General features: G+C 42.1%; 1 protein-coding gene across 1 annotated transcript in view; it reads right to left on the bottom strand.

Annotated features, from left to right (window-relative positions):
* Positions 1 to 20053, bottom strand: part of UTP20 (UTP20 small subunit processome component) — a 64900-nt gene extending 44847 nt beyond the window's left edge. Inside the window, exons 1-20 of the mRNA XM_054081791.1 lie at positions 19922 to 20053; positions 18631 to 18711; positions 17751 to 17817; positions 17424 to 17556; positions 16762 to 16950; positions 15191 to 15272; positions 13989 to 14126; positions 13434 to 13589; positions 11635 to 11781; positions 10978 to 11112; positions 9455 to 9532; positions 8594 to 8772; positions 6476 to 6616; positions 5898 to 5986; positions 4551 to 4656; positions 3161 to 3311; positions 2671 to 2733; positions 2189 to 2347; positions 1101 to 1177; positions 159 to 238 (exon numbers count right to left, since the gene is read on the bottom strand). Of these exons, the coding sequence (XP_053937766.1) occupies positions 159 to 238; positions 1101 to 1177; positions 2189 to 2347; positions 2671 to 2733; positions 3161 to 3311; positions 4551 to 4656; positions 5898 to 5986; positions 6476 to 6616; positions 8594 to 8772; positions 9455 to 9532; positions 10978 to 11112; positions 11635 to 11781; positions 13434 to 13589; positions 13989 to 14126; positions 15191 to 15272; positions 16762 to 16950; positions 17424 to 17556; positions 17751 to 17817; positions 18631 to 18711; positions 19922 to 19966 (2296 nt within the window). The 5' untranslated portion in view covers positions 19967 to 20053. The remainder of the gene's footprint in view (positions 1 to 158; positions 239 to 1100; positions 1178 to 2188; positions 2348 to 2670; positions 2734 to 3160; positions 3312 to 4550; positions 4657 to 5897; positions 5987 to 6475; positions 6617 to 8593; positions 8773 to 9454; positions 9533 to 10977; positions 11113 to 11634; positions 11782 to 13433; positions 13590 to 13988; positions 14127 to 15190; positions 15273 to 16761; positions 16951 to 17423; positions 17557 to 17750; positions 17818 to 18630; positions 18712 to 19921) is intronic.
* Between the last annotated feature and the right edge of the window lie 4995 nt (positions 20054 to 25048).

Genomic DNA, 25048 nt, shown 5'->3' with positions numbered 1-25048 from the left:
TACCCAAGAAAGACACTTTTTGCAGGAATTCCACCGAATCTGTAGAGCAGAAAGATGGTCAGCCTCATTATACAGATTTTGTCATTGCTCCTAATTAGTCTGGGCAGACCCAGCCTTAAGCAGCGATGAAACTGCTGCATTTAGCATCCATGACTTACCAGCATAGGTAGCAGCCTTCTCCAAATGTTCATATAAGACCTTCCAGAACTGTTTATTCTCCATTTCCTTTGCATGAGACCTAATGAAACATAAGTCAGCATGAAATTAAAAGGAACAAAGAAAGAAAAGCCATGCACCAGTAGGCAAGTTAACAATTAACACAATCAGAGGCTTTGATCTCTTCAGTTTAATGTGGGTGTCCGAAAACAGGACATCCACATGACACAGCTGTAGCACTTTCTTGCCTTCACTCATGGATCCCAAATGTCAATTGCTATTAAAATAATCTGGTTGTATCTTATGACTTCAAGTGAACTTAAATTGAGTAAAAATGTTCTCAAGCTTTCCACTGACTTTTGTACAGCAACATCATTTAGAACTAAAGGAAGAATTAGCATGGACATATCTTTTGAAGAGCTGGTTTAATTTTTTTTTAATTAATTCTCTAGTTTGAAGGGGAAAATCTCATCCTTTTTAATCTTACAACCGAGGAAGAGATAAAGTCATGTTGAAAGCAGACACTGACTTCAGTATTCGGCTCAGCTGTCACCACGGTAAGTCTTCCCTACTCTTTAGTAGGATTTAGAAGTTTTCCGATAAGGACAGATAGGTCAGAGGGACTTCTTGCTCCTCTAAGCATTTGTGAAACACTAATCAAATCCTGCTTCCTTCGACTGAAAACTCTGGTGCTATTTGACTATATTTTTTGCAAGTTCCCTTTAAGGGAGAGACAAATCAGAAACTAAGTTAAAAAGCAAGTCTAACAGGTTGTGACTTAATTTGAGATATCAAATCTGTTTCAGAAGATTTCAAATGAAGGTCCTCTCATGCATGGATCTCCCCAAATTCGAGCTTTTTAACTCAGCTTTTGTTCACAGAACAATGAAAAGATTGTTCTGAGAGACAACCACAGACTGCAGCATTCAATCACATATACTCACGTAATGAGTTCAATTACAGGATCCCAAAGAGGGCTGAAGTTAATATAAAGCATTCCCAGTAAATATCGAAGAGGCACCTAGAGTGACATAGAATACCATCTTATTGAGATGTAAAAAAGACATAGTTAAAGACCAACCAACCTCCCTCAACCTTTCTTCCTCTCAAAGAGGAAATTTTGATCAAAGAAGTTCTCAAAAGTACTACAAGTGAGGAAGCAAGCCACACACATCATCACTCCTTGCCTTGTAGCTGCACGAAGAAAACTAAGCCCATTTACTGTAAGCCACACTGAGATGTAGTCACCATATCTACACACCATGAATATGCAAAAATTAGTTCAGCACAGCAGATGATATGGATTGTCCGCCTTCCCCAAAAACTTCAGGGCTGCCATAACAACCTTAGGGATCTCAGAAAAAGGGAAGTTTACCCTGAAGAGCCTTCACTGCACTAGGCCCAGAAACATGTCTTCTGGACTAGCTCCTTGCTGACATAATAAATGCAGTAGGACTGATCTACATAACTCATCCTCACGCCTGACTTAGAAGTCGAGGCAAAAAAATTATACAGATACAGCAACATCCACCAAAAATAATACGAACAACTCTCCCAACAAGTAAAACTGTTACCCTTCCCACATCTAGAACATGACACCCTCTGTAGCTCAGTGGCAGTGGAGATTCAGCAGTTACAGGCATACAAGACTTTCACTCTGCTGCAAGATCCAGAAGCTAGGCTCTCCAGCGGCCAATGGAGTCCTACCAACGTTCAATCGTGCTGAGGGTATGACAAGGTCATCATTTTAAATTTGCTCCTGACTCACTTCTCCCTGGAATCATTTGCCTTCCTTTCCATGATATTGAACCCTGATTAATCTTGATGTGAACCAGTTATCTGGGTATAGCTGTTGTTCTACTAAATAGTCAAGAGAACACAACAGTCTCAAGGACAACGGGAACCGTGATCCCAACTAACAAGTAAGTTTTAAAAAAACCTAATCTGGGAGATAAATAATTTTTTGATGGAATAAGAAAGTTCTGTTGGAATAGAGGTATGTGGTAACCACTTCTTGACAATAACTACTTACCTCCTGCAAAGATTCACTTGGTATTACAGACTGCACTATATCATATCTCAGTTTCCTCAAATGGACAAGTTTGTCTCTGTAATCATTCACTGTTGCTGGCACAAGTTCTGCTTGGAGCAATATGGTAAATAGTGGCAGGAGCTCCTCTGTGTCATCATCCTGAACAAACAAGTGACATGCATTTTGTTAGTATGTTTTTTTCATTGAAAGGTATTTCAACAAAACTACAGAGTCACAGCCATTTTGGATCAGAGAACAAAATCAAGGGACTTGCTCTGCCTTCCACCACAAAGGGTTCAAAACTCACACATCTGAAAACATCACAAGGCAGGGCAACAAAGATAAAACTGGAATGTGAAAGCACAAAAGCAGAGGACAGCCACTGCCACACATATGCTTTCCTTCTGCAAAGTGGAAAACAATGCACACACAACATGCAACACAGAAGGCCTTGAAACGTTAAATGGAAGTATTAGCCCTACCTCAACCTCTGTTGAAAGTGGATCCTGAAAATGGTTTAGAATTCGAACAGTCAATAGCCGGACCTAGCCGAAGTGGAAACATATGTCAAAAGCATGCAGGAGAATGCAGGCTACATAAGAAGACACATACACATCTACACAGAGGTCAATGTTTTGCACAGGAGGCTGATTTCATCAGGTTCCTCCTAGAGCTGAGAAACAGATGAGCTCCTTTAGCCTAACAGGCAATTCAGAATGAATACACTGGGCTCCTGCTCTAGCCTACCTCTAGGGAAGAGACAAGGCGAAAAAAATTGCAAAAAGTTAACCTCTAACTCATGCCCCACAGTAGTTTCTTAGAAATGGACACAGTTCTAAACTGATACTATGGAAGTAATAGCTTTACACAGTCTCATGTTTCTCCTTTCAGCCTTCATCACACAATTCAGTTTACTTAAATTACATTGTTAAAATACAAATTGTCTTGAACTTACTCAAGAAAGTAGATTACCTTGGAAACACCAGTGGAAATATTATGATGCAACTTCTCAAACAAGTCTATTAGGTTCCCTTGGGAAAGGGGCTTCTGGCAGCCACATAACGTCAGGCTTGTGTAATAGAGATCAGCCAACAGCAACACAGAAGGATCTGAAGGAAAAGTGCTAAAACAACAGAGTGATTTATTAGCATACAGAGGGTGCTGCAACAATACAAATATTTGAAAATAAGGCGTAGTGACAATAACAACTTGAATAGAAAGTCCCACATGACTTCAGACACTGCTGGCACATCAGAGCAGTGCAGTCAGATTTCATCAGCACATCGCCTTGCAGCCTCAAAGCCCAGTTACCTCTGACAGCCCAAGAGGCATGAGATCCCTTCTTTGTACACTAATCAGGTGTGTGAAGCTGGGGCCAGCAGGCTGGACCCATGCACATACACACAGCAGCAGAAAACAAATCTGCATAGGTCAGACAAGGGCTGCTGTTATTGCCCAGGTGTCCAGTCAATTATTAACTTCAACAAAAAAGAACTAATTTGGGCTTAGGTGAAACACTGGAAATTCTGCCTGCCCACAGGAATATCTCCTTCATCCCTTACCTAAGATCACTTATACCAAGCAAGTACCACACTCACAGCCCAAAGCTGGCAGAAGAGCACCAGACTGAAGTTCACTGCCAAGACTTCCTGCCTGATCTGGGCAAGCTGTTTCATCTCCATCATGCCTTGGACATGAGCACCATGATTTCTTAACTGAACAGGATGTTTTGAAACTCAGGCCATCAATGACTTGGAGATGCTCCAGTCCAACAGTAATGGGAGATGACAAGTTCAGCAGGATTTGCTGTAGAGAGATTAACAGTCTCCCTCGACACCTCTAGCCATTCAGTTATCTGTGCTAATTATAAGTAGAAGAGAGTTACAATAAATAAAATGGAGCATACAAAAACTCCTCCCATTGTGAAGCAAGCACACACGTGGGTAAAGACATGGTAGAATTCCAATACTGCCAACACACTGCATAATTTCAGGCTTTTGATACAACTCAGAATGTGCTGTTCCTGTCTCTTTTATTATTACCAAGTAACACAGCTACTAACCCCAGTGTTCCTAAGAAAAATAGAACCAACATATTTCATGCACCACCCCACAGCTGTCTAAGAAAGCTTCAGTTTGCAGAGAAAATGTCCCTGAATAGGCATTACATCTACATGGTTCTCCAAACAAACAGTGCCTACAACATTGCTACTTTACATAACCACAATTCTGAAGCAACATATGGCGTAACAGAACAGCAACACACAAAGTGGCACTTAACAAGCCCCTCCATAAAGGCAAAGTCAGCTCTTTGCTGTATCATGGAGAATCACAAAGGATCATAGAATAGGCAGTTTACTTACGCCACCAAGTTCTTGACACGCTCCACAGGTAACAAATGGAGTATTTCAGAAGAGTCCATCAAACTAAGAAGAGTGCTTACAGCTTGGCAGGCCACAAACAGGCTTCCTGGAGCAGAGAAAGAACAAGAACACCCTGCATATTTACTCAGCTCTCAGTGACTTGTGTCCATATGGTGCTTGCCCATCCTGAAATGGCTGGAGTCACAGAAACAGGGTAACACTTGGCTCCCAGAACTGGCAAGTATATTTTTCAAACCATTTTTACCCACAAAGGAAATGTTTCCTTGGCTATCAAAGTGAATGCCTACTCCAGCAAGCCAGCTCTGAAAGCTGTGAGGCAGCTCTGCAGTTTGCATCTGTTTCCATTACATCCAGGTACACAGAGACCAGTGGTTGCATTAGTTTCCTCTTTTAGGCAAAGAAACAAATAGCAAGGTCCCTCTTGCCCACACACAGAGCTGGTGCAGAGCTGCTACTACTGCCACCAAAGATGAGACCCAAAAAAAGAAAGTCTGGGTATTCCTTTTTCTAGAATAAGTACATTACCACTAAAATAATCACAACAGTGTACAAAACCTGTGAACAGGATAGAAGAAAGGGCTAAATCAAAAAGTATCATGCTTTACAAAGACTTGAGAAGAAAAAGCAAGCGAGTCAACTGCCAGATACATTTAGGAACATTAATAAAGGAGTTATATGGGAAAAAGGCCAAATTCTAGACAAGCCCTTTTAAACCAAGAAACAATAAACAACAAACCTGGGGCATTCCAATATCTGCTTATACTTTGGCACAAGGCCAAATACCTGCAATCCCTCCCCCCCGCACAAAAACTGCCCTGCCAAACACATACTCAGTTAAAACTTTTTTTTTTTTTTTTTGATGGCAACCAGTGACCACCCATGCCTGAAGCAAAGATACAGCATTTTAGAATTGCTGCTGTCAGAGGTGTTTACATCCCAAACTCTGCTCTACAGGTTCAGAATAGTCATTTGGAGCTTGTGAGTCAATAGCCTCTCCTTCACTCGACCGCTTCAGTGTGGATCTAGTTTAGATTGATTTCCACCCTTTTTTTTGTTACTTTCTTCTTTTCCTTCCCAATTATCTGTCCTCCACTTCACAGAACATCTGCTGCCCCGTTATTATTACTATAAAAAGCAAATGCTGAATTTTTTCCTAGAGGGTGTTTCCTCCCAGGCTCTGCTTTTCTAGTTTTACTTGAGCTGGTCAATAAATTTGGGTGCAATGCTGCTGCTATTCATTTTCATGTCTGTCTTATTAGAAAAACTGCTTTATATTGTTTTTATATATCAAAAAAAGCAAGCAAACAGTAAATAACTGTAACTGACCTTTGCAGAGACTTCCTTTGTCAATGGCTGTGAAGAGTGAGTCTATAAAACTTGTCACACAGGGCAGAATGTTTTCTACGTTCATTGGTCTGTCCAAAATAAATGGGAAATTTTATCTCTCTGTTACATTGACACCAATACGCATACAGAAGCTTGTTTTCACATCTGTCTTGTATTAAATTACAGATAGCTCCCCCCAAGTTTGAAACCAGCAAACTTTGCTTTTTCCAATTCACAATTTAAGTTGTAGCATTCATTGCACCTTCTTTCCAAATATTCCTTCCATACAAGGACATCATAATTACTGAAGAAAACCACTGTCTAGCGAGTGACACAGAAACATGTCAAGAACATCTTTGCACAAGAGCACTAGATTTAGGGAGTAGGTAATCAAGAAACTGATACTCTGTTCCTGACTTTACTATTCCCACACAGCAGTTTTTTGCCTTCTAAATGCAGTTTCCCCAAAATAGGGTTAGTAATTATTGTCCTTCCCTTAGTAAAATTATTTCTAACAGATAATGAACTAGACAGCATTACAGAAATACACGACAATAGTACCTTAGAATATCCCTTACCTAATATGTGGCAGTACAACCAAGGCAGCCCAAGCCTGTGAAAGGTCAGTAATGTCCTCCTCTGGTAAACGGATTAAAGACAGTACATGATCTAACACGGGTACTCCTTGTGTTTTACTTGTTTGTTGAGCTGTATTACACCTAAAAACAAACACAAACTTTTTAGTAACCTACTACTGCTTATCAGAGACTTTTTGTTTTCCTCCCATGATATTAAAAATTATGTTTAATATTTCTAGCACAAAGGACCTGGACAACCCAAGGGATTTTTTTTTAACGTCCTCCACACACAAAATATCATCTAGTCATGCTGAGGAGCACAAAACACGGCCCACAAGAAATGTCAGGTCTTTATTCAAAGTTTAAATAATACTTCTAGAAGGAAAGGCACTGGGTCTCGGTTGGACACCCTCACAACTAGGACATACAGCCTCTAGGAGCACCTCAGAGTCATCTCTGTGATTGTTGTGAATAAACCATGCTCATGCTGACAAGACAGACCAATGGATTACAGAAAACAACCAGTGAAGTAAAAGTTTTGGGACTTAGAAGGAATCACAACCTGAGCCCAAATCAACAAGCCTATCTGCAGGCAGAAAGGGCTGACACCATCCTCAAATGTATGAACAGGAGTACTTCACACTCCATGGACATCTTTCCATTCCACCTAGTGCTTGCAAGAACACAGTTAGAAGGCTGCATAGGCTGCACCCTTCAAGAAATACAGAAACTAATGAAAATACAGCATCAAGAATCATCAAGAGGTTTAATAAACAAAACTTATGAAATAAACCTCAAGCAATTAGGATTGTTGGTCCAAACAAAGAAGATTTCAGACGTTTCTGATGATCAAAGCCTGTTATTGTAAAAGGTGGAGGCAAAGCATATCAAATAATCTGCTCTTTATGTTCCCTGCAGATAAAATATGCAGCGATGGATTTAAGTTGCAGTAAAAGAAGTTTAGTTCATACACTGAAGACTGGGAAAAAAACATGAACAAACACCTGTATAACCATAAAGACAGCAAAGTACTGGCACAGAATGCCAGAGCAGCTTGGGAATCTCCAGAATTGGAGTAAATAATAACAGTTTGGTCAGACATCTTTCAAGACTGTTTAAGGACTTGCTAATTCCACCCTAGGTAGGAGATGGTCTCTGCAACTCTTGAGATGTCTCCCAGACCTAAATTGTACCACTGACATTGCAGGAGCATTAAAAAAAAGTCCCAACAGGACTAAGGTCCTTTCAGCTGTGCACTCCAAACCACTGAAAATCCAGAGAGTTCAACAAAGAAAACAAGGAAAGAAAGCCAAATTTAATTATTTTGATTCAATCTCCTGTTCTCTAAACCCCAATACCTCCACTCCATAAATAAAAATAGGAAAAACCCACAGAGTAGATTTCTTTAAGGAAAGATTAAACCTCACATAAAAGGCAATACAAGTCACCACTCTGCAGGTGAAAGTTTTGCATTACCTGAGCTAGAGTGATTAGAACCATCGTTATCAGTAGATTAGCAATGGTCACTCTGTGTTTGGAAGTGGTTACCCCAAATCTTTCTAAAGAGTCTGGGGGGAAAGCAACCACTTCACTGCAACAAAGCTAGCTTTGCAACTAGAAGCAGTCAAGCTGGGCCATCACAGTGCTATACCTGGATTAATTACATGCCCTTTGCTATCCAGCTGTTTTTTATGGCAAGACTGCTGCCAAGAAAGATCCTGGACAAGTCTTACGCATACAGGGAAGAAAGATGGGGCACAGGCAGGAGGTTAGTAATGATGAGAACATGGACTGCAGCACTCACTACAAAGATTAACTACCCAAGGATGCAACGTTCATTTTGGTGTAACAAATTCCCATCACACACCTACCACAACATTTGCTAGTCTTTTTGTATCAGTGATAACATTTCCAGAGTAGTATCTTTTCTCAAATAACCTCAGAAAGAAAAGTGGGATTTTTACCATATCATTTGGTTTGCAAATCTGTCAGTAACATTGCTGTTTACACAACTCTAGCAAATACCGTGGGCGAGGTAACTTTTACGTAGCTCTGCACTGCCTTCAGGCCTGCTGCCATGCAGAAACATCTAGTGTTTGCTATCTTGAGAAGTCTCACCTGATGGATGATTTACTGAAAAAGAGAGGATACTTTTCAAATCCCATTGAACCACTGGTAGGAGGCTCTGCTTTTACCAGAATGAGTTTAGCCAGAATTGCCATGGCCTCATCCTTTGCCTGGGCATCCGTGCCCGAGAAGCAATGGTCAATGTACTCTACAAAGTACGTAAGTAAATGCTGAAGAAACAAGGTGGAAAAAAAAGAAAGACAAAAAGGTCAAGGATTAGTAAGTCTCTTTAATCATGATCAAATCCACAAAAACCACACAACACCAGCTACAGAGGAATCCGAACACTCACAAATGAGCCAGCAAGTACCAGACTTATCAGTCCTGGTGTCCCAAGTCACCAGCACACAGATATCCTCTCACCCCAGCAGGGCCAGTGATCTCATGTAAAAATCTCATTTTGCCCCCGATCTAATCTCACCAGGACATTCCAGATCTCCAACTTCACTTTCACCTTCCACTCCACTTAATTTATGTGATTCCTCCCAGATCACCAGTTCCAGGCCTCACCTAGCAGACATCCCTTATTCTTCATTTCCACTCACCTCCAGAACTCCTTTTCTTTAACCCATTCTCTACAAGCCCACCCCTTTAATTTCCAAAGGACAAGTTTTTCTTTGAAAGCAAATCTACCTGTCACCTTCTCCTACTCTGAGCACCACTACCAAACTTCAACACAATGGCATAAATAATCTATTTTGTTCTTATCAGATCATGCCAATGTTTTTAATAAACATCATGTCAATACACAAAAATGGTTCAACATACAAGGCAGGTAAATATATTATTAACTTCCCAGGTTTTCCTCTTGGCAACAAAAGTAAGCAAAAAGCATAAAAAGCTTCCACCTACCCTCTCAAATTGCTTCATTCTAAATATCGCTTCAGAGAAGTCCAGAATAAAGCGCCGTTCAAATCCACTTGCAAATACCTGTAAGATGCAAATGAAAGGTTGACAGGAATGCATTAACAAGAGACATCTCATAGTCAACTCCCTATTACCCATGGCACGTTTTTTCTGGTTTATGAATCAACCATGCTTTGAACTCTGAGACATCCAGCCTGGCTTTCCGTTCACAGCTAGCAGGGCTTGCTAGTTCAGGCACACACAATACTGTTTTCCAATGACAATTCAGGTACGGAAATGCACAGTCCTTTTTAAGAAAGCCTGCTGACACAACCTTTTTTAACAAACATTGCAGGATCCAAGCTGCCTTTGTGCTAAGAAAGGTTAGGTATCTCTTAAGTGTAATGTGGAAAATACAAGCTAAAAGTTCCAGGACTGGAGCACAGACACACCAACTGTTATGAAAAAGCTTAGGCCCAAAAGATCTTTCAACTCAGCATTTCTCCTGTGTATCAGGTTGCAGGAAGCTTACCACCTCATGGGCAGAGTCAATCTCTGTGCTTCTAAAGCACCTGAAATAGGAATAGTACTTTGAAATATGCAAGATCTGTGCTCTGCAACGCTGAGACGTGCAATATTGAAATACAAATCCAGGCTTTCATTTCCCAGACCCTTCAGAAGATAAGGACAGCTTTAAGCGTCCTCCAGTTTAACAGAAGCCCACACAAATATCCTCAAATGTTTGAAAAAACATGTCTCCTGAGCAAAACTGGACTCATGCCATAGGCAGAACAAATCTTACTTCAACACAAGCCAACACTGAAGACCCGATGAAATTTGATCTTTTTAAACAGTTGCAGCAGCCTTGTTTTCTAACTGTGAATCACCACATCGTTTGTTTCAAATTTTTTTTTTACATATACACTACACCTATGATCCATACTGTAAACTGCAAAATTATAACGTACAGGAAAACTGAAGAATCAGACTCCATAGTACCATCTCCCATTCATCTCAGCAACACTGAAATTGCTAGGAATGTACGCAGCTAATCCTGTCAATGCTTTAGGAACAATGCTAGCACTAAAATATACCTACCCTTGTACTTTCTAAATCAAATTATGCTTACCTACACTTCGTGCACACAGCTAAGCCATGCTCACGGAACGTTTGGCAGCTTAGTGAAATATGTACTTTTTTTTCACTAAGTCCAGTTCACTGAACTGCATTTTAATCTAAGGCAGAACATGTCCCTTCTCTGTTCTCCCTCCTTTTCTACAGACGCTGTAGGTGCCTGAATCAGAGCCCGGTTTTCATTGCAAAGATGCCCGTCACAGTGGCATTGCTACAGCGACAATCTGTGTATGACTGTCAAGGTGTCCCAAGACCACAGCAGGCGTTATTTAAAGCATTGGGCAGCTTCTCCCTTATCTGTGCAAGGACAGAGTGAACCTCATAGCATATTTCCCAGCCTGAAGTGGAATGTGCTGAACTCTGGAATTTCTGCTGTAAGCAGCAGTCCTCCTTACCTTCTCAACAGCTTCCGTGGTCACATAATCAGGCAGAAAAACATTCTCGGCCAGCAGGAACGCAGAAATTGTGTTCAGCAAGGTCTTGCAGCAAGATGATGAGAGATATGGTGTTTGTAACATTTCTATTAAAATCTGAAATGAAGAAGAGAGAAGGGATATTCATCTATGAAGACAGTGTTTGTCTGGTCTGAATGACCTGGATGGACGGTCCCTGGAGCAGGAGGGCATGGTGTTCTAAGCTAAAGCCCACAGAAGTGACTAATAGTCCTGTTAAAGTTTGAATGCACTTAACCTACATTTGAACCCAATAGAGTCAAACATATGTGAATCTGGTAGAACTGTTCTACCACTGATATGGGGGTCCAGGTCTTCCCCACAGTGACAGAAACTGGTCTCTAGAAGCAGCAGCCTGCTTTCGCCCTTGCTCATTTAAAGGAGTACTACACAAGCATTACAGTACTGAGGTAAATTCTTACGGGATTGGAAATGTAGCAATATTCAAAATAAATGTCTGTGTTCGCTGTGTTCGCTCCACTCAAATCCTAAGCCAAATGATGCATCAGAAATGTGTATGAGTGCTTTAGGTGACCACACCTCTTCCATATTCAATTGATATTTCTCTGGCACATCAATCAAAGTGATGGTCTGACATACCCAACAGACATCTTCAGGCATTGAGATTTTGGATCCATTTGCATGTTCCACTAGGATCAGATAAGCTTGCAGAATCCTTTCTATCTGTTCTGAAGCCATACAGCAGTTTGCCTTAGTTATTTTCCTCTGCAAGTCTAAGAGTGACTCCTGTTTAAATGAAAACGGAAAGCAAAATGTTTCAGAGAAATGATCAGGCCCTGTTCCACTTAATACTATTTGAAAGACGTTAACATTTCAACTGCAAAAGAAACAAACTGTTGTTGACTCTCTCATTTGTGTTCAACAAACTAAATTTTGCTGAAACACTGTGATTCCTATTATGCAAAGACACATGTCCTGGATTCCTTGGAAAGAAACACAAACACCCCCCAAGACGAGGGTCTCCTGAAAGGCCAACGCATGCCATACAAAAAGCAGGAAAGAGGAAGAGATATCTGGTCCCAGATCCACGATGGTATGGAAGCACTCAGCTTTCACTAGAATGATCAGAGTTTAAGTACTTTTATACTTTATACGCCACTATACAAAGGTAGATGCAGAGAGATTATTCGTATTATCTACATTATACAGACAACGGAACTGCTCTGGATCACTCCCATTAGTGTCCTTTCATGTCCAGAGATATAAACTCCCATCCTTGACCCTAAAAATTGAACCCAATTTAGACAGCTGTCATAGACTATGTGACTATTTCCCTTTAAGCAAGATACCTACGTCCATGCACTCACCAGTTCCTAGGGTAAAAAAACAAGCCTCATTAAAAATAAAGGGAATTATGCCACTGATTTTGAATATTTCATCACAACTGCAGAGGACAAGTGACTCGGATCCCAGGAATACAAAACATCTAGTAGCAAATAATTCTGTAGATAACAATAGCCAGACAGTAACTGCTATCACACTGGGGAAAGGAGGAGGAACAGGATGGGATTTTCTGGGAAACTATGAATAGCCACAGGGAGAGAGTTCCAAGAATGAACAGACAGGACTATTTACCCATGCTGGAAGGACTACCCTGAATTTCATGTCTACCATTTCCTCCAGTTTCCCATTTCACCTCTCTAAGGAGCACAACTTACACAGACTATGTTGTCGGTCGCAAGAGGTTTCAATCCCCCCTAACAAATCCCAGTCAATAGTATTAAAACATCTCAATGTTGGTCAGCTAAGTAAAAAACACTTGCCAGGCTCATCATTCTGCATCACCCTAACTCCACACAATACAGCCCATGGCACTCGGCTGTGCTCCCTCAAACTTGAGAGTGTAACCCCCAAGCAGCAACACAGTAACATCCAGATTGAAAACATTCTGTCACTTTCAGGAGTTGGCTTGGAGGTGTAAACTTGGCTCTCCAGCTTCAGCCCTGGTCTTTGCTCTAAGGGGAGCCGCAGAGCAAAAAGCTTCCCCTTGACTGTCACAAAGTGGTTTTGGAGCCACTGATATACCTAGTTCAGCAATATAAACCAAACCCTAGCGTCCCCACCCCTTTAAGAGGTCTGCGATGTCTGCAATGGCAGATCCTACAAACTCTCCTTGCTCAGCCATGGGACTGAGCTCAAGACTTGCACACAGCAGCTCTCTCCTCACTCACAGCACAGCCACCGCAGTCACTAAACTTAGAAAAGAAGGGTGGGATTTTTCTCATACTCATGACACCGTATTTAATGTTTCTAAAGCAGAAAAAAATCAGTTTGGGTCCAATAAAACACAAATGCTTTTCTTCATAAGTATACAGGGTTTTTTTTCAGCCTATCGTGAATTAAAAAAATCTTATTTAAAAAAACCCCAAACAACGTACCTTCAGGCACTTGAAGACAATGTCAAAATGCTCCTTATGGATATGCACTGCAGCTGATTTGATCATCTGCTTAAAGGCTTCTCCCACGGCTACCCATGGCAGTTCAATTTCTTCTTCAGTAACAGGCCCCAGCTTTAACAGAATTAACTTCAGACCCTGCACAAGAGAAGAACACTTCATGTCCTTACACTTTGAAAAAAAGCTAGCAACCCTAAAATTAATCAGTGCAATATATTGCTAAAATATTGCATTGATCTCAATTCTTTCTAGATTGACTATAGGAAAATGAAAAAGTCTATCATTTAAAATCTGAAATATGAGCAAGCAGTACTATTTGAATATATAGGAATGCTGCATAGAAATTACTAAAACCAACCTTCCTATCCTAAAGAATATTCTTAGAGGGAGTTTTTCAGACCTTATTAAGTAATGAACAGCATGCTTATGACCAAGGATCCATTGAGGTCAACAAGACAACACTCAATGGTTTCACTGAGTGCTGTCTGAGGCTCCACTACAGCAACATTTAAACTGGCAATCTTTTCTTGTCTTTACCGTCTCTGCACAAGAGTGGAACATGTTTCGAACACCCTTGCACATCTCAAAAATTAGCTGTCCTACACCTTCCACTTTCTCGGGGTGCTCTTCCAGGTCACGGAGAATTAAATTGAAGATCGCATTTTTATCAGAAACCTACAAATATAACAAGAAAAAAAGTTATCTTCTGTTCAGAATTGCCAGATAGATAGACGCAATTAAATGGCTCCAGAGCATCACATTACTCTCCTAGTCCTGCCTTCCCACAACAGTTCAAACACATTATTTCTGCAACTACACAGGTAAATTGAAAGGAGAGAAATGATCAGCTATTCAGTTGCTACAACCCCCTTGTCTCAAGAGGCAGAACTACTGAGGTCACTGCAGTTGAAATATGTGGATTTAATTATTCTTACAATTTTAGAGTTAAACATGTGCATAAATGCACCATTAAACCAGTACCAATTGAAACACAAATGTTGCTGCACTAGTGCAGAAAGAGACATGTATCAGCTGAACACAGAATGCAGTCAACTGCACTTAGGAACACTGTGAGGACTTCTGGCACAAGACTTTAAAATCCTCCATTTCGGAGGATTTGACTTGAAGTTCAGCAATTTCTGAAACCAATCAATCAAACAAATGTGTTTTATTAAGGTCTCTTAACTTAGGACAAAAACGAGGATACTCAAATTTGCTAGCCAGTCTCAGTAATCCTGGCTTTTGTATATTTTGATTAAATAAAACCCAAAAACTACCACTCCCTTTTCTTACTCCATGAAATCTGCTTTCTGATCTTGACTGATCTGTCTGGGGATGTTATATATATGATTTGCAGGAGTGCAAAAAGGTTGTCACAAGAATCTCAGTTCTAAAAGCGCTTTAAAGCACTAGTGAAAAGAACAGTGAGCAAATGTACATTTACAAAATAAAGTCTCCCTTTTGCAAGAGTACCATCACCATTTCTAGTCATTTTAGATAAACCAACCATAAACATTTAGTTTAACTGCTCTTAAAACAGAGAATGCTAAGGCCTTTATTTGCCACTGCTCATATTAAGTGCATGATATTCTTAGTGAAATACTCACTGAAAATAACAATTCAGGACATGCTGAATGCCAGTTTAGGCCTCGTCAGCCCTTCCTTGGGGAAAACCTAACATTACACATTGCATCCAAGAGCCACCACAAAACGGAGACAGCATCAAACTCCTCACTTACCTTTCTCATTAGAAAAACAAAACTTTCAGCAGCAAAGTTTCTGATGTGAAGTTTGTGGTGAGCCAGCAGGGTGCTGTACAGGCTACAAAGACAAAATAATCCACTGTCTTAAAGGCAATGCAAGGGTTGCCAACAAGCGGTTTACAAAATATGCTTTCAGTTTACATTGCCACCTTTTAGAAACAATAAGAATCCGAAATCTGATCTCCCAGAGAGGGCAAATACCTTCCTCAATTCAATTCCTTCCCACTCTCTCTGGATAAAGAACAGAGTTTTGCAAAGAAGGTCAAATGACAATGCCAGGCAAATTAAGCTGCACTCAAAAATACCTCTGAAATTTCTGGATCCACACAGATTCAACTGCAGCATCAAGTTTTTCAACATATATACTCACCAGCAGTAAGTGAAACCAACTTTGATTTGGTAAGCCAGATTTGTTTTTCAGGTGAGCCAACAGGCTCTCCCATGCACTTAAAAGTTTCTAAAGATACAATATACAGGGTTGATAAAAAATTGCAGTTCACTGCCGAGTATCAGTAACAGTTGCAGATGGCTCAGCACATATTCAGTGCACAGGAGCCCTGCCTCAGATCCATAGCCAAGCAGATGTTTCTCAACATGTTGGACAGCTTTTGCTGGGTTTGGGAGAAAATCTGCAGCCCTTCATTTCCCCCATCTGTTCCAAACTGAAAATAGGAGGAAGCAACATGGACCCACTAGCTATGACAAAAAAGAAGAGACCTGCTACCACAGCAATTGAACAATCAGTCGTACTGAGAGCCACAGATCCATCCACCTCAGTATTCAGTCTATCGCAGCACCCAGAAGCAGATGCTTGGGAAAGGTTTTAAAACGGGTCAAGCGCATACAAAATCAGCCTTCAACCACCTGCAGCTCAGGGGCTCTTTAAGCCAAGAGGTGGCTCCCATGCATCTGGTAACTCCTTCTAACTTGACCAGTCTCCCAACTGCCAATTACACATCGACAGCAATCTGTGTCAAGGAGTTCCAAAGCATACAAAAATTTGCATACCTCATCTGAACAGACGGGAAGAAGGAAAAAAACATAAAGAGAAAATGCTGGGAAAGGAACAATAAAAGACTCAAAGGAATCCATTGAATGTTGTTGGTCCAGGTGTCTGTAATTGAGAAAGACTTGATTCTGAATGAAATGATAACACTGTGGCTGAAGCACTTGACAAATACTGGAGACTTATGTGGAATTTAGACTTGGACGCAGGTTTCCAAGACCACTCAGACAATCCAATGTCTTTCTGAGCTTTGTTTACTCAGCTGAGACAGATGAATCCTCTCCTATCGCCACAGGAGAAAAGGGGACTGAAGGCTCAAATCTGCAGCCCAACCCACATCCCTCCTCCAATACAGTGGCCTGTTAAAATCAGAAGGATCTCAAAGGAGCCACAGATGATAACAAGGCTCAGAGTCTTTCAGAAAGAAGGGAAATCATGCTAACAAGCATACAGAAGCATTAAGCTATGTATTCATGTGGCATGTAAATTTCCATAGCATTTTATAACTGCTGATCAAGACAGACGTTAAAATGGCTTTTACCTGTATATGTTGTGTATGTCCTTCACCATCAATCTCCACAGGTATTTGTAGAGATAGGAAAGTGAGGTAAAAGCCCATTCCAGCAGCTCTGTGTCCTGCGTATCCAGTAACTTGGTGATAGCCAGGAAAAAGTCATGAAAGTGAGGATAGAAATCAGCCTGAACATCTCGAGCCAGCTGTGCCACTAGGCTGTGTTACAGAAAATACAGTAGTGTTAGTACATTTCAAAAACAAACCAATAAAAATGTGGTCAAACATTGCATAATCCAGCACAGACTCTTTGGAAAGAAAGACAGTCTCATCTTTACTTCTCTCTCAGTTTTACTTAAATATCACTTACTAGGCAGCTGTGGCTGGCAAGAATCATAGGATTTTTTAAAAAAATCAAGCAGACAACAGTAAACAAGACAACATAAATTATTAACATCAAACAACACATTAATATTCTGACACTTAGTAAACACTTGGGCTAACTTTCTTGCCTTGTCAAAGCTATTTTTTTTAGGCTTATAATCATAAATCTCTCAGGGAAATACAACCTCTTTGGGCTTTGCGCTGCTACATTTTCCCCAAATACAATAAAGAAAAAGAAAACTCACAAAAGGACTCATGCTCATAATAGCATCAAGGCTTCTAACTATATTTTGTTACCATATACTTACTCTAATAAGGGTTGATAAGCAAGACTGCCCTTGACTTGCAAATGCGTCTTCAAGCTTTGCACAATGGCATTCTGGTAATAGACCAGCTGATTGAAGGACTGGCATTTGTTGGCCACTTCATTGTAGAACTGCACTGTTTGAAGCACAAAAGAGAAACACTGAAAACTAGTCCTGTTCCTGGTAAACATATAGGATACTGAAGAATAATAGGTCTCCAGGGCCCAATCAAAAAAGTCAATAAAAAAATCTTCCATTGAGCTCTGGCTGCACAAGGAATGTATTTTATCAGTTTAGAAAATGCAGGAAACGTGAATAAAAATGGCATACCAAAATGCTGAGTGAGGTTCAGTTCCCTCCATTTCCGTAGTGCTTCAGAAAAATAGGTTTCAACCTCCTATGAAAACAAAGATAAAATAGTAGTTACCCCCCTAATGAATGCAGCCTGCAAAGATGAGTGGTTCAAATGAAGGAAACTATCAAGTGCCTTACATGTTTTAAGAATATTTCAAGAAATCTTCATGACTTCATTTCAAACGGTGCTATGGAATTTCCCTTAAAATAAGACTTTTCTTTCTACACCCAAAATACATTTAAAAACATCTTCTGGCAACAGGACTTTTTTACATAATTGTTTTTCAGACCTTTGTTGACTGGCCTTGATAGTCTGAGATGCTGAGTGATAGTCCACCCAGCATAAATGCTTTAGAATTTCTTTTGGCACCCTCACAGCTATTGAGTGGGAGGTTCAGAAATACAATCCAGCAAGTCAGGACGGTAATAACTGCAAAGCACTATGTTCACAATAATTATCTATTCACATAGTTGACTCTTCTTTATGATCTACAAAGACACATGCACATGCTTTGTATACATACTGCAACTACTCAGCACCTCTAAGTCTTTGCAGGTCTGGAACAGCTGCTGTGGCAATCAGCAGTTGTATCTTCCATGCTCAGAAACACCCACAGGTCCCCCACAGCCACCTGGAAGCCATCAGAGTGATGCTCTCAAAGAGTCTCTATGGCAATACTGTGAAGCAGGTCAAAAAGTAAAGGGGAACAAAGCATGAAATGAGGCGCCAGTAAAGCTAACTCTTCCAGGAGCTTCTTTCCAATTTCCCCTGGAATAAATGTCTTAAATTAATCTTTCATGGAGCATATCTACTTGCAATGTGGTTTCAGAAAATGACTGCAATTGCTGTTCTCACCTCAGTGTAGCTCCCAGTTCTGTCAATCCGATGAATAATATCAATATTAATATTGCTTAAGCGCTCCGAGAAGGTAAGAAACTACAAAACAGAAGAACATAGATGTTTTTTTCTCTCAGAATGGCCCTTCCAAGTCCCCCTCAATACCACGTGCACTGCAAACAGAAACACCACTTCTAAAGACAGGGCTGCCAGACCGTACCTGTCAACTCGTAAACAGTTCTATCATAATATTGAGGCAAAAAAAATGCTTAAAAAGGCCAGCAGCAGGACCAGCTCTCCCCCCTTGCTCTGTAAAACCAAGGCTCCTCCATACATCTTTACAGCACAGTGAAAAAGATGCTGAGAAATCCACTGGGAGGTGGACTGAAGGAGGTGTTCAAGGCCAGGCTGGATGAAACTTTCAGCAACTAGGTCTAGCGGAAGGTGTCCCTGCCCATAGCAGTGGGGCTGGAACTGGATGATCTTTAAGTCTCTTTTCAACCCAAACCATTCTATGACTCCAACAAACTGCAAGGGTCTCACTTTTCCTGAAACAACACTTCCACTAGACATTATTTCTTTATTAAATTGTGTCAATTTTCTACATGAAAGCTGTGGTGCACTGGCTCAACAACACAGGTGGTTGATACGAGTAGTAGTTACTATTAGAAAAAGTGGAATATTTTTTCATTTAAGCTAATGCAGAGTTAGCTTAAATTTCCATCTAAGTAACTGCATTTTTTGAAAGTTAGACAGAATGTCCCTCTGATATCACCGTTTCTTTCAGCCACTATTTTTCCACTGTTCATTCTTTGGAGATGATAAGGTCTTGTGTCAGTGTGATCTGTGCAGAACAGGTGTTTCTGCTTCTGTGATCACCCCTGTGTGCAGCCTCTCCCCATCTCAAAAGCAGGGTCAGGCGGAGCTGCAGCCAGCTCCAAATCAGCAAGAGCTTTGACTGTTGTGAGGTTCATAATAACATTAAAATTAGTCCTTGGAAGTAACAGAATACGCATAAGATTTCTGGGAATATTTAAGTGGGAAATCCGTCCCCAGCTCTTGTCTGTCTGCACACGATTGATGGAGACCGCTTCCAAGTGTTACCCAGGTCTGGCAAAGGGTGCTCGCTTTCTAAAACTCCAGAATGGGTCTTAGAGAGTTTATTTGCCGGCATTTTCGGTACCGCGGCGACTCTGCCCTAGGTGGAAGGGGCACAGCCTCGCCCACCACCCCAGTCAGAGCGGCGGCGGCGCCCCCGCCTCACCGCCCTCCTCCCAAAGCCCCGGCTGCGGCCAGCGGGCGGGCTCACCCGGTGCGTGTTCCCCGACTTGTGGGCTGACGGTTTGCTCTTCATGGTGCCGCTGCCGGGGCGACCCGGCTCTAAACCGCCACACGTGCTTCCTAGGCGGTGCGAGCGGCCATGGCGGGCGCTGCTGGGAGCGGGCGGGGCCGCCGGCGGAAGGGGCGGGAGCGGGGCTGGCCTCGTCTGACCTGGGGGTGTGGGGGTGTCCTCGGCGCTTGTCCCTCTTTGCCCATCGCAGGGGCTGCGGCTGGACGAGCTTCAAGGACCCGTCCAACCCAAACCGTTCTGTGCTTGACGGGAGCCGGCAATGTGCGCTCGCAGCCCGCCGTGTCCTGGGCTGCATCAAAGGAAGCGCGGTGGGCAGCAGGGCGAGGAAGGGGGTTCTGCCCACCTGTTTCTCTCTTGCGAGACGTCATCTGGAGTATTGTGTCCAGTTCTGGAATCCTTAACATAAGGAGGATATGGAACTGTTGGAACGGATCCAGAGGAGGGCTATAAAGATGATCAGAGGGCTGGAACACCTCCCATACGAGGACACGCTGAGGGATTTGGGCCCGTTCAGCCTGTTCAGCTTCCAGGAGACCTTACAGTGACCTTCCAGTACCTGAAGGGGCTACAGGAAAGCTGGAGAGGGACTGTTCACAAAGGCCTGTAGTGATAGGATGAGGGGCAATGGGTATAACTGGAGAGGGGCAGATTTAGACTAGACATCAGGAAGAATTTCTTGACTATGAGAGTGGTGAGACACTGGCACAGGTTGCCCAGGGAAGCTGTGGATGCCCCATCCCTGGAGGTGTTCAAGGCCAGGTTGGATGGGGCTTTGGGCAGCCTGATCGAGTGGAACATGTCCCTGCCTGTGGCAAGGGGATTGGAACTAGATGATGTTTAAGGTCCCTTCCAACCCAACTCTTCTATGATTCTATAATTATATGATTCTATGACTCTGGGAGTCTGATGTGAACTATTGTGTCCAGTTCTGGAATCCTCAACATAAGAATGAGATGGAGCTGTTGGAACGGGTCCAGAGGAGGCTACAAAGATGATCAGAGGGCTGGAGCACCTCCCATACGAGGACAAACCAAGAGGGTTGGGGTTGTTCAGCTCCAAGGAGATCTTATAGTGACCCTCCAGTACCTGAAAGGGCTACAGCAAAGCTGGGGACAGACTGTTCACAAAGGCTTGTAGTGATAGGACGAGCGGCAATGGATGTAAACTGGAGAGGGGCAGATTTAGACTAGACATAAGGAAGAATTTCTTCACTATGAGAGTGGTGAGCCACTGGCACAGGTTGCCCAGGGCCCATCCCTGTAGATGTTGAAGGCCAGGTTGAATGAGGACCCGAGCAACCTGATCGGTGGGAGGTGTCCCTGCCCATGACAGGGGGATAAGAACTGGATGGTCTTTAAGGTTGCTTCTAACCCGAACCGTGATTCTGTGACTCTGGGCAGAGCAGCCCACCTCTGCCTGAAGTGTCCACCACACAGCTACTAAAGACACTGTTTTAGTGCAGACTTCTGCCCAGTCCTCAGAAAAAATAAAGCTCAGCCCAGTCAAAATACACACAAACTAAATCCTCACACAAGAGCAAATGATTACAGACTGATTGTTCACTCACAGAACTATTAAGGCCTGCAGGAGCTTTTGCTTGTGGCTGCAGTTGCCAAAGGTGGAGAACGTGCATTGAACTAAAAGCTGGATGAAGCTTTGGTTTGGGCACGTGAAGTATGTGCAGCCCAGAGCCATGTGACCATATTGAGATGCAGCTTACAAGGCTTGGGAGTCTTTTTCCCTCCCTTGCCTGCACGTCCTGCTTGTTACAGGCAGCTCAAGGCCACTCACAGAAACCAGGCTTGCCGGTTATTCCAACAGCAGGACACAAGGCTGGATTTGAGCAAGGCTGAAGTTCACTATTAGGAGCACGTAGGGACCCACTTCTTTGAACAGACCCAACAGGTTAAGCGCTGCCGGGTGCATCCAGAAGAGCTGCCCACGGGCAGGCAATAAGACTATTACCCCGATAGCCATCAGGACAGGCAGAGGAGTGCACTCACTCCAGAGCCTATGAAGTCAGAGTACTATGGAGGCAGCTGTTGGCTTTAAAACTTACTCTTCTGCTGATGGAGTAGAAGGACTTCTGGCATTTGCATTAAGCAGGAAGAGTTGCCTAATTTAGGCACTTGAGTCCAAAAAGGTTGGCTTAAGTGTTTTCAAACCCAAATATCTCCATGAGAAAGTGAAGGTAAAAGCATGTGGAGAGGTCTAGATCCACAAAAAAGCTTAGGCACCCAAGTGCAAGTGTTTTAAGAGCACAAGGGCCTCTCCAGACATGGTTAGTAAATTCACCCAATACGTCTCCTACACACTGTGAACTTGTGATAACCCATCCACAAGATCTTTTTTCCATTATGAGTATAATCTTGTAGAGTTGTGGAGCTTCCTGGGGTGCACATGCTCCAAAATCATCCAAGGGAATGAGCAAAATCTAGCATTTATGGGAGAAGAGTTTAGTTGTGCTCTGCCTGTTGCAGAAGAAGAATCACCACCAAAAAAACAAAAAAAAAGACATTAGAGAAAGTTTTTAAAAGGTTATAAATGCTTCTTTATATTTGTAAACTGGCAGCTTCTCAGAAGAGTGAGACAGGCAAGACCTGCAGCTGCTGATGTTCATGAGAGCTTCTACCCACAAGAACTACTGATGGACTGCATTTCAGCCAGCACTGAATACAGCACTTGGAGACACATTTGAGTGAGCCTCAGGGTAGTAACTCAGGTATCAATACCAGTATGGCCATGACAGTAGATCTGGCACTTCAGCTGGGAAGGTTCAGTGGCCAAAAAGGTCCCTTCCCTACTTCTGTATGAGTTATAGCTATGTTAAGAGTATCCTTTCTTCATATACTCCTCTCTGACTGCAATGCCTCAAGCCTCAGCCTTCTTCTTTTACTTTTCCAGGAAGAAATGTGGTTTTCCCACCTCTGGGCAGGCCTCAGCTCCAACACCCTGTGATTATCTGGTGGGCGCAGCCATCACCTTGTCTCCTACAGAAATCCATGCTAATGGCAAGCAGATGGCCTTCTGAAGAGTTAGTTTATTTGTAGTAATACCTGTAGAGGCACGTAGGGGAAACCATTGTAAAAGAGCACATGCACACCTATCAAGGAAGTCACCTACGCAGATCTGACTTCTTCAAACAATCGCTAAGGGCTACAACCACCAGTTCTTGACAGTAATCTATCAGCACTTCTGGGGCAGGCCTAAGATTCCTCTCCAGTCTTTGGCATTTCAGTTCTGCTGTACAGAATCTATTTGCTGGACTTGCCAAGAGCCAGAGCCACTCTATGTAGAAGAGAAGTGGGCTTGTCCTGTGAAAATGTGTCTTACCTTGAGTCAGTTTTACACTTCCCAGTTGTTTTTTTTGTTTCGTTTGTTTGGTTTAGATTATTTTATGTATTTATTTGTTTGTTTATTTGTTTTTAACAAGCAGTGTCAATTTAGCTTAATAATTGGGTAAAATACCTCAATATTTGATGCAGGATGGTCTCACAGGCCAGAATTCATCTTGCGTAATCTGCAGTGTTTACAATACATGTGTCTGAGCAGTCACTTCAGGCTCCTTTTATATTCACTGCAGATCTAGGCACATTGTTGTACTTGAAACATCTGTTAGAATAAAACGAATTATGCCTTTGGATTGATAGTCTCAGAGAATCTAGATGACCCTGTTTTATGTGCATATCTACAACTGACTCTGTGAATATCCCCCAATATTCAAATTATTGTAGAGTTACCCTACTTCCATCATATTTTTATATGTATTAATTACAAGTGCAACACGTACTCCTGAAGCTTATACGACACCGAGTTTCTAACCTAAAGGACATGCTATCTGGTACAAACCAATGGGTAGCCAGAACAGCATATTTTTAACCTCAGGATATTATAGCTTGCATAGGTGCACAGATGAAAGATCAAATCTTCGTTTTTCTACTATATTCATCTGGGCATAGTGGACATGTGCTAGGAAAAGAGTTCGCATAGAGAATTTCATTCTGAGAAGATATTGCTTTTCAAAATGAAATATAACTGGAAAATAGATTAACAGAAACACATGTGGGTTTAGCCAAACAACTTCCAAACTTGGATACCGAAAGGTAGGTTTCTCAATCAGTATTAAAGGTACTAAATAAGTAACTGGAGTCTTGAAGTGGTGAGAATTACCTGCCTTGGTTGTGAACCCTGAAGCCCTTTTCTTTGCATGTGTCACGTCACCCCACATAACAACTTGGGGTGCACAGGCTGGGTGCATGTAGCTGGAACCAAACTGCATCACAGGAGCTCCTCAAAATTCTCAGTGAGGGGGAAGCTGGCATGAGTTTGAAGTAAGGTCAAACAAGTGCACAATGTCTTTGGTGTACTTTTTCAACTGAAGCAAACAGATATTTTTTTTTCTTTTAATTTGTCTGGAAAGTAAGATGAGCCCTTTGAAACACAATGACAGATTTTCACTGCCAGTTTCCTCCTCAGCTTCTAGCTGGCATTTTGCCTTGCGTTGTGGTAGAAAGCCTCACAAGATTATGCAGGATGTTGTCATGAGCACTTGCATTTTCAAAAACAAAGCAGACTAGGTACTGGAATCCTGTTCTGCAAACTGGTGGAACTGTTTGGCCACATTTTTTCTAATATGCCTGAAGCACAGAGATTTTGCAAATAATGCAACTCCAGGTCAATGCTAGCTGAGATCTGAGAATTGCACCTACACTTAGGTCTGCAGGTCAGAGAGGGTTTGGGACAAGGAGCTGTAATATAGATCCCAGGTTTCTGCAGCTATTTGGGGTAGGGGAGGAACGTTCATGCCTGAAATACCCTGAACTTAGGCGCTTCCTCCATAGAAAGGGACACTGACAATGTGATTCAGCCCCTTGAGACATCTAGGTCCCTGGCTCTGCTATTGCAGAGGTCCTGTCAGGGTCCTGCTGCAGAGCTGGAACAGTTGGGCTGTACTGGCTCCATCTCTAGAAGTGCACCGAGGAGTGCCAGAGCACAGTAATCACCCACATCAATTAATCATTAAGACAATCCCTGGTACAATTTTGGTTCATGCCAAGTAGTCCTATTCCGAAGTTTCTGCCCAAT

The sequence above is a fragment of the Cuculus canorus genome, chromosome 1 (assembly GCF_017976375.1).
Source record: "Cuculus canorus isolate bCucCan1 chromosome 1, bCucCan1.pri, whole genome shotgun sequence".
Taxonomy (NCBI): domain Eukaryota; kingdom Metazoa; phylum Chordata; class Aves; order Cuculiformes; family Cuculidae; genus Cuculus; species Cuculus canorus.
The sequence above is the reverse complement of the archived record's forward strand: the minus strand, read 5'-3'. Positions and strand labels throughout refer to the sequence as shown.